Source organism: Lygodium microphyllum, chromosome 20 (assembly GCF_053477565.2).
Source record: "Lygodium microphyllum isolate KBCC chromosome 20, Lygodium_microphyllum_v1.1.10, whole genome shotgun sequence".
NCBI classification, from domain to species: Eukaryota; Viridiplantae; Streptophyta; class Polypodiopsida; order Schizaeales; family Lygodiaceae; genus Lygodium; species Lygodium microphyllum.
The window spans coordinates 75113866-75127478 of record NC_141154.1 but is presented as its reverse complement, the minus strand read 5'-3'; the positions used below and the strand labels follow the sequence as shown (position 1 = coordinate 75127478).

Here is a 13613-nt window from a genome sequence, read left to right as displayed (position 1 = left end):
CCACCTTTTAACATTGTGCCTTATACATGCCACAAGTGAGCACATTTCTCTTTCCTAGGATGGCTATGATGGGCATCCCCCTCTCTACACCCGGACATTCACTTCCTTACACCCCCCCCCCCCCCTCCAAACAAAAAAAAAAGGGGAAAAAAAAACCATTGGCCTCTTAGACGTAGGGATTTCCATCCTTTGCCTATGGTGTGGCATTCCTCACTCCATGGGTTACTCGCACGTAGGGATTTCCATCTTTTATCTCTCATGTGTCCATCCCTCCTTGGGCTACACATGTGGCTACCATGCCTATGCTCAATTAGCCCATATCCACTTTTGGATTCACTATGCACACATTTTGCATGCATGGTGGGTACTCTAGGGCTAATCCCCAAGTGTACTCCACTCCCCTACCCTACCCACCCTATTTCCCATCCAACACTGCCACTTCTATTGTTACGGCTATTCGCCTTCACAGATAAGACTCGCTTTAATGGGTCAAATTACACCACTTGGTCTAACTTTATGCAACAAGTGCCCTGCTACCAATATATCATCAATGCTAGGAAACTGCAAAACATCCTCTTACAGTAACGTGTAAAGTAGAATTGGCAAGCAGAAAATAGCTCTAAACAACATTGATACTCCTCCAGATCCTCTGGTGCCCCCAACTATGTGTGTCTAAGGGTGAAAAACTGACTCCCATCAATATCATCGCACCTTTGGTAAGTTACTGGTGCATCTTGGTATGCATGGCAATACATTCCTGGAAGTATCCTCGAAGTATCCTGTATACATCCAGAGAGCACCGTTACAATTCCACACTGTTAAGTTTCAACATCTCATGGGCCATGTACCATAAATTTGGAGTAGTGGTTGGTGATAATCACTTGATTACTGATGGTGGTGGTGGAAGCATGATTGTATGGGCAGCCTATGATGGTGTCCACTCGACAGGTCAAACAACAAGCCAAACATTAACCCTTTCCATTTCACAGGTGATAGGATGTGAGATTCCAAGCAGGGGCAAAATGTCAAAACAATGGGTGGGTCAGTGTGAGAAGGTGATGTGACAAGTGTGTGGATGAGACCAGTAGGCCAGAGCAAGGAGATCAATAGTTGCTGCAAGTAGGGAAAATAGTTGCTCCGAGTTTTACAAGTATTATTAGTCCTAACTTGTAAAGTGTTCTTCTCTATCTTTATGAGAGTCCATCTTTACTTTCCAAAGACAAGTAATCATCTGAGAAGCAATAATGGTTAACGAAGTGAACAAGCTTGCAATATGCGTGCTTGAATGGAGACTGCTTGTTGCTCACAATTTTCTCACACTTTTGGTTACTGTCAGGCATATAAACGTGTGGGAGGTATGGTGCATACTGCTGATATGGGACGTGGAGTGATTGGTGTTATTGATGTAACTGACATAATGGTTGGTCTTCTCATCATAGACCTAACAAGAACATCCTAGATGTAAGGTGAATTTATATCTCCCTCTAATATTTGTAAACTTTTTGTTATTCAGAGACTTGAAAATGGGGTGGCAGTGCTCAACAACAAGCAAGGTTTTCTGGATTGTGAAGCTTATGCTGTTTTGGAAGATTGGCTTGGCAACATGGCTAATAAATATTGGGATGAGAATTTCGACTCTTTAAAAGTAGTAGGTGTCAATCTTCTAAAATAAATCAGTCCTGCTTTGGTTCACCTATCTTTTGACACTTAAGTTTTCATTTCCTGCTTTTGTTCACTTCATTCTTAAAACTAAAGTTCTGATGTTCTGTTAGAATGAAGATCCTTTTTTGTTTCATGCTCATTTGAAACTCTTGTAGCTTCCTTCTAGGACTTCATGATGCTACAAGATGTTTTCCTCATGCAAGTCTTCATGTGATTTGATGGATGTAGTGTTGATCCACTTAGCGTCATGCCGACATGGTATCATCTATTCTGGGTGCTGCTGCTTCATGAGGCAGTCCTATTAAACAACAAAAATAGCCAACTTCTCATTTTTGTGATTTGTATGAGCCAAAGCTGCATGTATGTACTGCACAATTTTTTTTTCACATATGACCCATAGTGAATCTGCAAGAGGAAATCATCCATAACTTGAATTTTCATATACCTGCACAATCAACCTACAGTCTTTTTAGGTTGTCTACCGAGTGCTAATGATCTTTTTTGTCTTTCAAATAGTTTACTGCATCTAATTTTTCCTCTGTACTGCAATGAGAATGATAGTAGTGGAACCTTTCCAGATACAAGACAAAAAAGATCCATAACAATAAACTCGTTATCGACAATTCATCTACAAAAAGACCTGGAAAGGTTATTTAAAATCTGTGTCAAAATGGATCTAAAGCAAGAGATTACTGTAATTTGTCCTTCATGGGTTTCATCTTTATCTCAAGATGCTTGGTGTAAGCATGAAACACTGGTATCCCATGTATAAGCAGTTATGCTGGGCTAAACCTGACTTTATACATCACTTGCTGAATGCAGTAACAGCTTGAGCCTATCATGAGAGTCATCTATGTTTTATCGTGCAGCAACTGACTGGCAGTCGTTCATTGCCCCAAGTGCACTACACCTAGGTGTTGTCCAATGGGCCTAAACAAACTGCTATCACTTTACAAAATGCAAAAGAATTAACAATTCTTTGGGTGGAAGAGGGCTCTATACTTTTGATACCAGCATGTTGCAAACCTTTTCTTGTGCTTCTTCCTGTGGATGGAGATTGGGTGGTTTCACAAAGTCTGGCAGATGGGATCAGTGTCAAATCCAGGTCTTTTTCATGTAATTAGTAGTGACTCCATTCCAGTTTCCAATGGTGCAGCATCCAGCTGAGATTCCTGAAGACGTTTCTGAGGAAAACCTTCCAGATCTGTCCACACGACATGAAGCCTACTTCTAATTGAAAGTCTAGGTTGTGGTCCTTAGAGCTTCCAGTGTCATTTTTGACACAGTAGCACAACAAGTTCTATTCCTTATGCCCATTTGCCAATTAGGTATCAGTATTCCATTACAAGTCTTGCTGAAAACTTTCCACCTCTAACAGAAGAGAGATGATTTCCTTGACTCTTATTGGTTGTAAAAATGTTTTGTTTGTCTTCTTTTCTGGGATAAAGTAATGTTGTCCAATGCTGTCCGCTCTTTCTCCTTGTTGAAAACCTGTGCTTTTCTTTTGATTTTCAGGAGGGTCAAAAGGAGGAAAATGTGCTGTATACACCTGATCACGAGTGGGTGCAATGCAACAAATGCTTGAAATGGAGGGTTCTAGACCAAAGATTTGATAGCAATGATTTAGGTGATGAATGGTACGATGTTGCACCTTAGAATGAAACCTGTGTGTGCCATAAGAAACGTTTTGGCTGTGCATAGTTACCTTCAAAGTATGACTGATCCAAACATCCTGTGGTAATTAGTATGTAAAAAGTAATTTGAATTTTGATATCACTGAACTTCTGTGCAATGTGCACCTGCGCATGTGATATAGAAATATGTAAGTGAAGGCTTGTATATTCGAGCATTCATTTTAGTCTTAATTGGGTACCTTAAGGCTGTTCGATATAAAATTCCTTTGATGTGGCCTGTCCCTTGGCTAAGGTCTTGTAGAGTATGTGTGAGCATACTACCGATGAAAATACAACTATTTCTAAAGTGCTGCAAAATGAGAAGAGAGTACAAATATAGTGTGTGAAAAGAAAAAGCCATAACAAGGAATGAGCAAAAGATGTTTAGTCATAGCTTCCAGCAAATGAACTCCCTGAAATCTGATGATGTCCAGCCTAGTGTTTCTGCTGACCTCTCTGTGCTATAATCTCAATTATTGGACATCCAAAAGTTATGGGAGAAGGTTAGTTCCCAAGGTTGAATGTGAGTTCTCTACCCTCTAATACATCTAGATACTTCTGTGCTTCCTCAGAACCATCTGTAATAAGTACATTAGATGCCTCTTAACTACCCTCACTATAATGCGAGGGAAGTCAAGCCTACATTGCCATCCAGATTCAGATTGACACGTGATCTATTAAGAAGAGCACAATGCTCGAGTTGTGTGTTGTTTAATTGGAAATGTCTTCATCTCAAGGATGTTTAAGAAATGGATAACAGTAACTGTCCCTTGTAAAAACAGAGTATAGAGCAGTTGCTTGGGCCACAGGTCAAGCTTCATGGTCGAGGAACTCTTATGGTATGGAATTGTATTTGCCTTGGCCAACTCTCATATAATAGAGTGACAGCATGAGGCTCATACGACTGATGAGCATTCTGTTACAAACATATATGGATTGAGAAACATAGCTTTAAATTGTCCACTCTGCTAGAAAAGACTGGGGTCCTTACGCATAATGCTGCCTGATCATGTAGAATGAGATTTATTAGTACTGCTTTAAATCACTGAGAATGTGAAATTATCAACTGCTTGAAAATTTGTCACTGTTTCATGGATGTTATTTGCAATTGTCAGTTGATTAGACAGTGGTTTGTCCACCCAGAATGATGGGCAGCTGGTATAAACTTTGCCAGGAATACTGAAGCTCACTGCTCAGAGAGAGAGAGAGAGAGAGAGAGAGAGAGAGAGAGAGAGAGAGAGCCAAATTGCTTTTGTGCAGGTTCTGCTACATGCCTCCCTTCAAAGGTTCATGTTCAATGCCTCAGGAAGAGGCTGAAGATGGAATTGTAACAATTGGTGCAGTTAGAAGATATGCAAGTGTATCTGTATCTGGTGCAATCATAAATGCCAAGGAAGAGGAGCTATCTGCAACTGCCGGGACCTCCTGTGTGAGTAATAAAGGTATGGCCTCTTTCAAAAGATATGTGTGTCTAGCACTCTGTTCTTGCCCAAACAAAAAAAAATCTGATTCTAGGCCCCTCTCATCTGGGGTTCTCTGGTGTTAGGTCATGTGACTCTTGTACTTTCCATATTTCATAATTAATATAATTAACCATTGCGATGTGAGAGAGAGAGAGGTTTTTTTGTAGCCTTTTGGCCTCATGTACAGTCTTCTTCTTGTCTTTGAGTCTGCTTGGTTGGTCAGAAGGCCCTTTGTAAATATTTTGATTCATTAATTCTCATGAGAGAGAGAGAGAGAGAGAGAGAGAGAGAGAATCTCAATATGGAATTTCAAATTGCAGAAGCAAGTGATGGATCATTGGAGAGTGATGACAAAGCCACAACCAGGGGTCCCACATTGAGGAGGCTGAAGAGAGGGCCAAACGTGCATAGCAGCAAGGGGCGTCAATCTACACCGAAGAAGGTACGGAAGGGTTGATGTCGTGGATTGCTGTAGTACTGGAGCGTAATCTCTTCGCGGGCAGAGCAGCAGCTGAAGCCATTGAAGGAGAGCATTGGTTTGAGCATGTGGGTTATCTTGGCACAAAAGATCAGTCTTCCAAGAGGTGAAGGCGACATGATTGTCTCAAGGCCGGTCGTGCTTTGCAACCTATGGTCCCCCGACCCACTGACCCACAACCCAACCCAATAGTGCCTCACCCCTCACCCACCTTGATAGTGGAAGCAGTTTTCCAGGTTGTGGCCTAATCAGCCACAAATCCCGTCTTCCGCAAAGGAATATGACCCACCTACCAGCTTGAAAAGAGAGGCATAATCAATTCTTTTCTGCAGAGGGGCTGAGAACTCCTTGCCACCTGTGCAGAAAAGAATTGGAGAGCAGGCTGAACTTCATAGCACGTGGCTGCCCCATGGCACCCAGCTCTCCGCAAGCCCCTGTAGCAATCAGCTCTGGTGAGCGTTGGGATGAAGCAGAGTGCCCACCATTTTGGTACATATGTTACATTGTTGAATGGTCGCAAAGGTTAATATGTTGGTCAGAAAACTGTACATATATTGGATTGACTTTGAGAATTTCTTGTGCTAATTTTTTTTTTCAAATATTCTCTCTCTCTCTCTCTCTCTCTCTCTCTCACATAGACACACACACACACACACACACACAACTGAGATCAAATTTAAGATTAAAAAACAGTTCATTCTTGCAAGACTGTTTCAAGTTCCTTGATGTTTGTGTTAAGATTGCGTATTGTTATGATTTGAAAGGGATCTTGTATCTGAAAGTTGTGTGCTATCTCGTTTTGTCATTCGCATATGACAAAAGCAATCAAAACAAAGCATAATCATTTAAGCCAGCCAAGCATAATAGCTTTTATTATTTAACCAGTGAACCTTTGGCCAGACAACACTACCTTCATCATTTGCCTAAAACAAATACGTAAAAAACCTAAAGAATTAGTGGGGGTTTGAAGTTTTGGGGGAAAGCCCAAGCACTAAATAACATTTGGATAAACAAACCAAGGGATTTTACCTTTGTTTTTATTGTAGGTTTCAAGAGTTCATTTAACAGTCATTGTAGTTTATAATGAGATCCCCCTTTAGTTGTACTTTGTGATTAGGCATCATAGGCTATGTTGGCTTTTTGCAGATGATTTATATTCTTTCCTTGTATGCTTATTTATCAAACCAGTGTTTTGTGTGTGTGTGTGTGTGTGTGTGTGTGTGTGTGTGGAATGTTTCACGAGAAACAGCCCGTATACATATTACATCATGTGACGCTTGGTTTCATAATGGGAGACAGTTATATAATGTATCGGGATAGACATCCATGCAACCTCCACAAGCCTATAGGCCAACACAGTAGTCCTTCACAAGTAAGATGGCTAGAGAGGCAATCTACAAACTATAGAATGGGAGGGCATAGGACAACAACAATCTAGTGGTAAGAGTATCTCTTGCATGCATGTCACACACTAGTACCCATATTGACAAGTATGTTCAACAAAGTAGTATGTGAGGGATTTTCAAAAATATGGTCCAATCATAATATACTCCACTTTTTTAAGAGTGGCAACCCTTTGATCCCTAATAACTATAGGACCATCATGATTGGTGATACACGATATACTAACTATAGGACCATCATGATCCCCAATCATTATAGGAACATCTTGATCTAGAGCATAACTTGTGTGTATGGATTGAGATGTAGAGTAGGAGAGCATAGGGGCAAGCTTGTTTTAGATGTGGATACACCACATTGGATCATATCCTCACACTTTTGAGGCAATCATCAATGAGGGCTCAGCTTTATTGTTGCTTTGTGGATTTTTGCAAAGCATTTGACAGTGCTCAAATATGTTTCATGGAGGGATTGTGGGAGATTAGATTGCTAAGAGGGTATGTTGTGGCACATTTATGCATTATACCAGTGTGACAAGTCATATGCACACATGGGGGGACATTTAAGAGGATCAATAGCACCATAGACATTATACAAGGACACCTAATTTCACCCATCCTACTTGGACTATACATAGATGAGGTGTCAAACTATATTGATAGAGGAGGTGGAATTGGAGCTAGTCTAGCTGGAGTGTTATTACCGATACTATTATATGTAGATGATATTGTACTCATTTCAAACTCACTAGAGGACTTATAGTGTCACTTGGATGTACTATATGCTTTTTGCACACATAGAGAGCTCCAAGTGAATCTTGGAAAAACTAAAGTCAATAGTATTCACCTCTTCAATAGCATGGGTGATCCATTCCATGTATTTGTTCACATTTGGGAGAGGTGTGGAGCATGTGAGAGTATATGTATACTTGGGTCACTTTCTTTGGCTTGAGATTTTCGCTAAGGGGGAAAGTTGAGGCTCAATCCACACAAGGCTATGCGACCTTAGGGACCCTTAAGAGGCAATGTACCTATACATAGTTTCAAGAAGCTCGCATTAGTATATGTATACTTGGGTGTCACTTTCTTTGACTCGAGATTTTTCGCTAAGGGGGAAAGTTGAGGCTCAATCCGCACAAGGCTATACGACCTTAGGGACCCTTAAAGAGGCAATGTACTTATGCATAATTTCAAGAAGCTCGCACCAAACTATGGTGGTTTGACACGCTAGTCACATTTGCTCTTGTGTAGAGTTGAGGTTTGGGGTTGCAGATTGACCTTGCTTACTAACTAGATTGGCCTAGAGAGAGATCATTATGATGGTTGGGACTGCATAGAGAGACCATAGACGATGATGACATCATGCATGATTAGGAGTAAGCTCTCCACCCTACTCCTTAGCATCAGAGCAGGGATGGAGATAGCACCTATGGTTGTGGAGGCACTCTTTAGGGAAGTAGCTTTCTTACACAAGATATGAGAGTTCCCCCACCCAAATATCTTAGATTGGCATTGACTTCCTCTAGATATCAATCAGCTCTTGCCTTCTTTGTCTAGCTTGGACTGTACTACACTCCCTCTCACTTGAGCTGAGATCAATTTAGTTATTAAGGTTGATGTCCTCCCACCAGTTGAGGATAAAAACTAGCATATGGGCAAATAATCCAATGAAGAATAGGATATAATAGCTTTGCAACAAAGCCTAAGATAGAGGAGCACTATATATGCATGTGTATAATGTACTATGACATACGAGGAAGGTATCACTGCCTCTTTTGTGAGGGCTTTGGACCTCTTTGTTGTGTCATGGAGTATGAGGAGGAGAGATGTCTAGGGCTTTTCCTCCTGGAGCTCCAAAGGTACCACACAACACTGCTATGAGACAAGAGACCAGCTTGCACATAGGGACCCAAGTAGAGAGTAATGAGAGATTTCTTCCATAGATCAGACTCCACATGCACTATTAGCTCAGCAAACAAACTACACCTATGCCATACTATTGCGTCACACCACTGGATAGGGCCATTGCACATTGTCGAGCACGACGACTTGGACCGCGCAATCCATGTCTAAGAGACCCATACCATAATCATATCAAAGCCATCATTGCAAAACATAAGAGACTTACTCCTCAACACATTAGCAGAGCTACCTAGGACCACATCACGGTTGGATCATGTGCTAATCTTGACATTTAAAAACGAGCTACTAACTAGAGATCAAAATATAAGGACCATAGCCAACATCATTATAAGGGAACATACAAGGATCAAAATATAAGAACCATAATGAATTAGCTTAGCTACGGTTCTATCGTATATATGGAGAAAACTAGATATCAAAATATGAGGACCATAGCCAAATGTAGAGGGAAATAGTTAATACAAGAATGTAATGAAAAGAAGAGCTATAAGAGCTATGATACATACAAATTGTGGTAGCAAGAAGTCGTAGAAAAAAATGAGCTTGAGACTTAAAATAAGGAAAATAAAGTAGTATAAGAATGTTACAAAATAAGCACTACATATAAGGCATCTATCTTTTAGAAAAACTATGTATTTTTCCCAGCTAATTGATTTAGCATGGTATTTGCTAATTTCAAAAGAAGCTACAAAAAGGATTTTTAGTTAAAAGCCTTGTGTGGAATGTCAAAGTTAAACAAGATAAGGACTCCTACACAAGAGTGGATAAGTTGTGTACATGTAGAGAGTAATGTTTGTAGGCTATACCTTTAATAAAGCTAGAATCAATACCTAATTTCACTTGAACATGGAGTCTTTCAAGACTAATGACTAATTTTTTTAGTAAGAGCAAAGGCCAAGCTTTAAGGCTCATACTAGATGTGTGTGCATGCATATGCACAATTGGTAGAGTACATAATGGAGGTATTTAGTTTTTGCAACTAGAGATTTATTCTATGAGCTCGGTGTGTGTGTGCACACATGCACAATTGGAGAGAGTATATAATGTCCCAAAAGATAGTTATTTTTTGTTTGTGTGTGTATGTTATGTATGTTTGTTTGTACTGCTACTTTGCATGTTATTATTATATGGTGAATTGAGATGTCATAATGTGTATAATGTATGCAACCTAGGCAATGTACATATATATAATTTTGGATATGTATGTGCACATGCTTGTATATATGTAGACACACATACATGCATGTGTTATTAGATAGCAAATAATGTGAATATTTATGTGAATGTTCAAAAATATAATAATGCACAATTGACACATTACATACTATATAGGTTGTCAAGGAGAACACAAAAGTTAAACCACACACACATAGATGTATTTACATGTCCAAATGCCAAAATGGCCTATGAGAAAAATAAATGAGTACATCTAACCGTGTTCTCTGACTAGAAAACAACTATGAAAGTCTAAATGACTAACTATAACAACTGCAAGTATAGGCTACCATCCTATGCAAAATGATATTTCAATGATCCTTCAACTAACATATAGGATCCACCCTAATCAACATGATTCTCTAGAAATAGTATACCCTCTTCAAGGCAAGAATATATGTCATGGGGTGGTCAAAGACATCAAGTCCAGTAAGGGGAGGTACTTGTCTTTGATGGTGAGCAATGATCTCTTGAATTTACTAGAGGTAAGGAGGTCAAGCACGATAATGGGGTGGTGTATATCGTGCTCTAGGGACCGCGGCTACTTGGCTTGCTATGACTCCTCTGACTCATGAATGGTGGGCACTACTGTCATGGTATCATCTAGTGAGCTAGCTCTAAAGCTAGCATTGAAAAAATTTGACCTCCATCTTTGTCTTGCTCCTCAAAAGATTCACAGTAAGAATAGCCCTAGTCATCTCTAATCCTCTATTCCATCACCTTGTAGAGAGGACCAAACCCCACTTGAAAAAGGCAATAAATCTCCCTCTAATCTCAAAATATATAGTACATTTTCAAATTAAGTTCTCCTCAAACTCAACCTCTTGGTGGCATAACTAGCAAATGCATGCATCCTTAGGCATGTATATACCATCTTGTCTCAATCCTAAGCTAGAATGATGATGTCTATATTTTTCCAATAGCATTGCCTATCCCATGGCAGAGGTGGATATCCATGTATGTTGGCCTAATAATGAATCCCTCCATCGAACACATATAGGAAATGGTGTTGATACTATGCAACTTTGTATGAAGGGTCTCTCTTAGGCATACTACCATGTACAATCTGCATTGATCTTCATAATATTTGACCTAATAACTCAATTCCGCTTTGTAGGCATGAGGTCTAAGTCCACACTGTATTGGAGTGGTGGGTGTGCATCCATCTCTAGTCCATCTATTTTGAACCATGCTACATCCATCTCTAATCTGTGTCATGAACCATGATTGCATCTCTACATACCAACAATGTACATCCACACTCTTTGCCAATTGTTTGAAGAAAGTCAATGCCAATCAAGGATATCTATATCTAGGGAGCTCCCATATTCTCTATACACAAATAATGCATCCATGAGCGCATGTTCTTCTCCAATCTTTGCTCTAATAATCTCATGAGGTACCAATGGTTTGCTTCATATGATTGGACCAATCATCATCATTAATGGCCTCTCAATATTCTTCCAAGTCTTTTTGCAAAGACTTGGCCCCCATATTGGGGATCCATATAGCACTTCACATGCATATATAAATTGTTTTCCAACAAGGCCATCATAATCTTGTGCTTTTCCATGTTGTAATCTATGAATCAACCTTATCACCATCCCTATAGTAAAGTATGAACCGCAAGATGGACGAGGCCCTTACAGGGGCAGGACATAGGGGGTTGACCTTCTACATCATATATGTCCTTTGCATAGTTGTACTATGCTTCTAGTGCTTCGATTAGGGTGCTTGGATACCTTTCTTGAAATATCTCACATGCCCTCTTATTGTCTCGTCCTAAAAATACTTCATATATCCTTGAATATGCTCCTTTGTTTCTTCATACTAGGAATCAAAAGATCAATTGAGCTAGCCTATGTGTAGTATCTCCAATAGATATCTCACTCTTTAACTTTGTCCATGTCTCGTGATATTCACTATCACGCCAACTATTTTGTGGGGTAGTAATTTTTGGCAAGGTAGAAGAAGCCACAATATGAGGGAACGCATGTGCCACTAATGCATGCAAAACTTCTCTCGACCTTATTGTCATTTCATCCAAAAAAGTAATATGGGCCCATAGTAAACAATCCATCATATACTATAGCTCTATACACATGAGTTATCTCCAACAAAAACTAGTATCCAAGGCATTTATAAACTGGAGTGGCAAGTGAGCTCTTGGTGCAACCTCTTGTTAGTGTAAAACTCAAATATGCACGATGTAGTGCTAAACCAATAGTTCTTCCTAAAGGGTAAAGTCAATATTTGGCAACAAAGAGGGCAACCCTATTAAATAAAAGCTTATCTTCATTGGATATAGTACGACCATGGAGGGCTATCGGCTCTATGACCTGATGACTTGAACGATCGAGGTGAGCAAGGATGTGATCTTCAATGGGGTTGTAGCCTCTGAAGATCCAATTGATGGTTATTTTGTTATAGGTAGCTCTTCGTCTTCACCTGAACCCCCTCCATCATCCCCTCTCCTTCCTTCCAAGTTACCCCTTGGCACCCCTCCTTTGTCTGTGACTCCTTCCTCTCCTTCTCCCACATCTTCACCCTCTCACCTTCCACCCCTAATGTAGCATTTGATTTTTTACAAAGCAATCAATGAACATTAATGGTGAAAAGCCAAGTGTCCTCACATGGACATGCAGCTAATAAATACATTTACCATACTACTAAAGCACAGATAATCCTAAAAATGTGAAGTCTTGATTGCAAATGCTACATATTATTTATGTTCAATGCACGGGTTTAGGACTTCAAAGGCTATGTGAACAATTGAGAGAGAGAGAGAGAGAGAGAGAGAGAGAGAGAGAGAGAGAGAGAGAGAGAGAGAGAGAGAGAGAGAGAGAGAGAGAGAGAGAGAGAGAGAGAGAGAGAGAGAGAGAGAGAGAGAGTGTGTGTGTGTGTGTGTGTGTGTGTGTGTGTGTGTGTGTGTGTGTGTGTGTAAGGCATTAGGGGAGATTTAGACTCCAATTTAGACCTTTATGTTTTAGAGAGAGAGAGATACTCTCAAACAATAGGGGGAAGCACCATCTATTGGGTTCACCTATCCATAAAACAATGTCATCGTGATACTATTCACCTACTTTTCACCCAATGCACCCAATATTTTAATTATTAAATAAGGATCCTGCCATGTTGTGAATACATATAAAAGCAGCTTTGTTAATTAACATGTTACTCAAGGTTCCTTGAACGAGCTTTGGGCATAATGCAAAATAGTTAAAAACAATCCTTTCAAACCAACTTAATAATTTTTGTTGGACTAATTTAGCTAGTCTCAAGTTTGAGATTGATATCCCATCGTTGGATATTTTGATCTCCTATTTGGTACTTTATCCTTATCCCTTTCTAGAATTACAATCTATCCAATGTCCATACATTGTTCCCGGTGAGTATTTGATCGCGCTGCATGTTGGTGTACAAGGCAACCTTCCTCGTACATTTGACCTCATTGTCTAGGTGGCTATCTCACACTCTAGATTGTAATATCCGATTAAGTGGTAAATCCAACTCTAACAAGTCTCAAGGGGAGAGTACAATGCCAATCTCACTTCTTCATTTACATATTCCAATTTCTCTTTAATCACATCCACGAACTCTTGGACCACATCCCCAGATAGTTGTATCAAGCCAAAAGTATTTAAACCAAGCACAACAATTCCATTTTCAGACACTCCACTTGCATTCACAACATTTTTCAAGTTGAAACCATCACATGATTTATAGCTTTGATGCAACATATACATGCAAACACATGATTCACATTTGATACCATTGTATAATCATTATCTAAATACAA

General features: G+C 39.8%; 1 protein-coding gene across 4 annotated transcripts in view; it reads left to right on the top strand.

Moving 5' to 3' along the window:
* Positions 1-5892, top strand: part of LOC148019033 (uncharacterized) — a 101730-nt gene extending 95838 nt beyond the window's left edge. For all 4 annotated transcript variants that reach the window (XM_087701579.1, XM_087701580.1, XM_087701576.1 and 1 more), the window contains 5 exons: positions 1337-1420; positions 1514-1648; positions 3178-3299; positions 4596-4777; positions 5119-5892. In XM_087701579.1, the coding sequence (XP_087557705.1) occupies positions 1337-1420; positions 1514-1648; positions 3178-3299; positions 4596-4777; positions 5119-5255 (660 nt within the window). In that variant the 3' untranslated portion in view covers positions 5256-5892. The remainder of the gene's footprint in view (positions 1-1336; positions 1421-1513; positions 1649-3177; positions 3300-4595; positions 4778-5118) is intronic.
* Positions 5893-13613: the final 7721 nt, after the last annotated feature.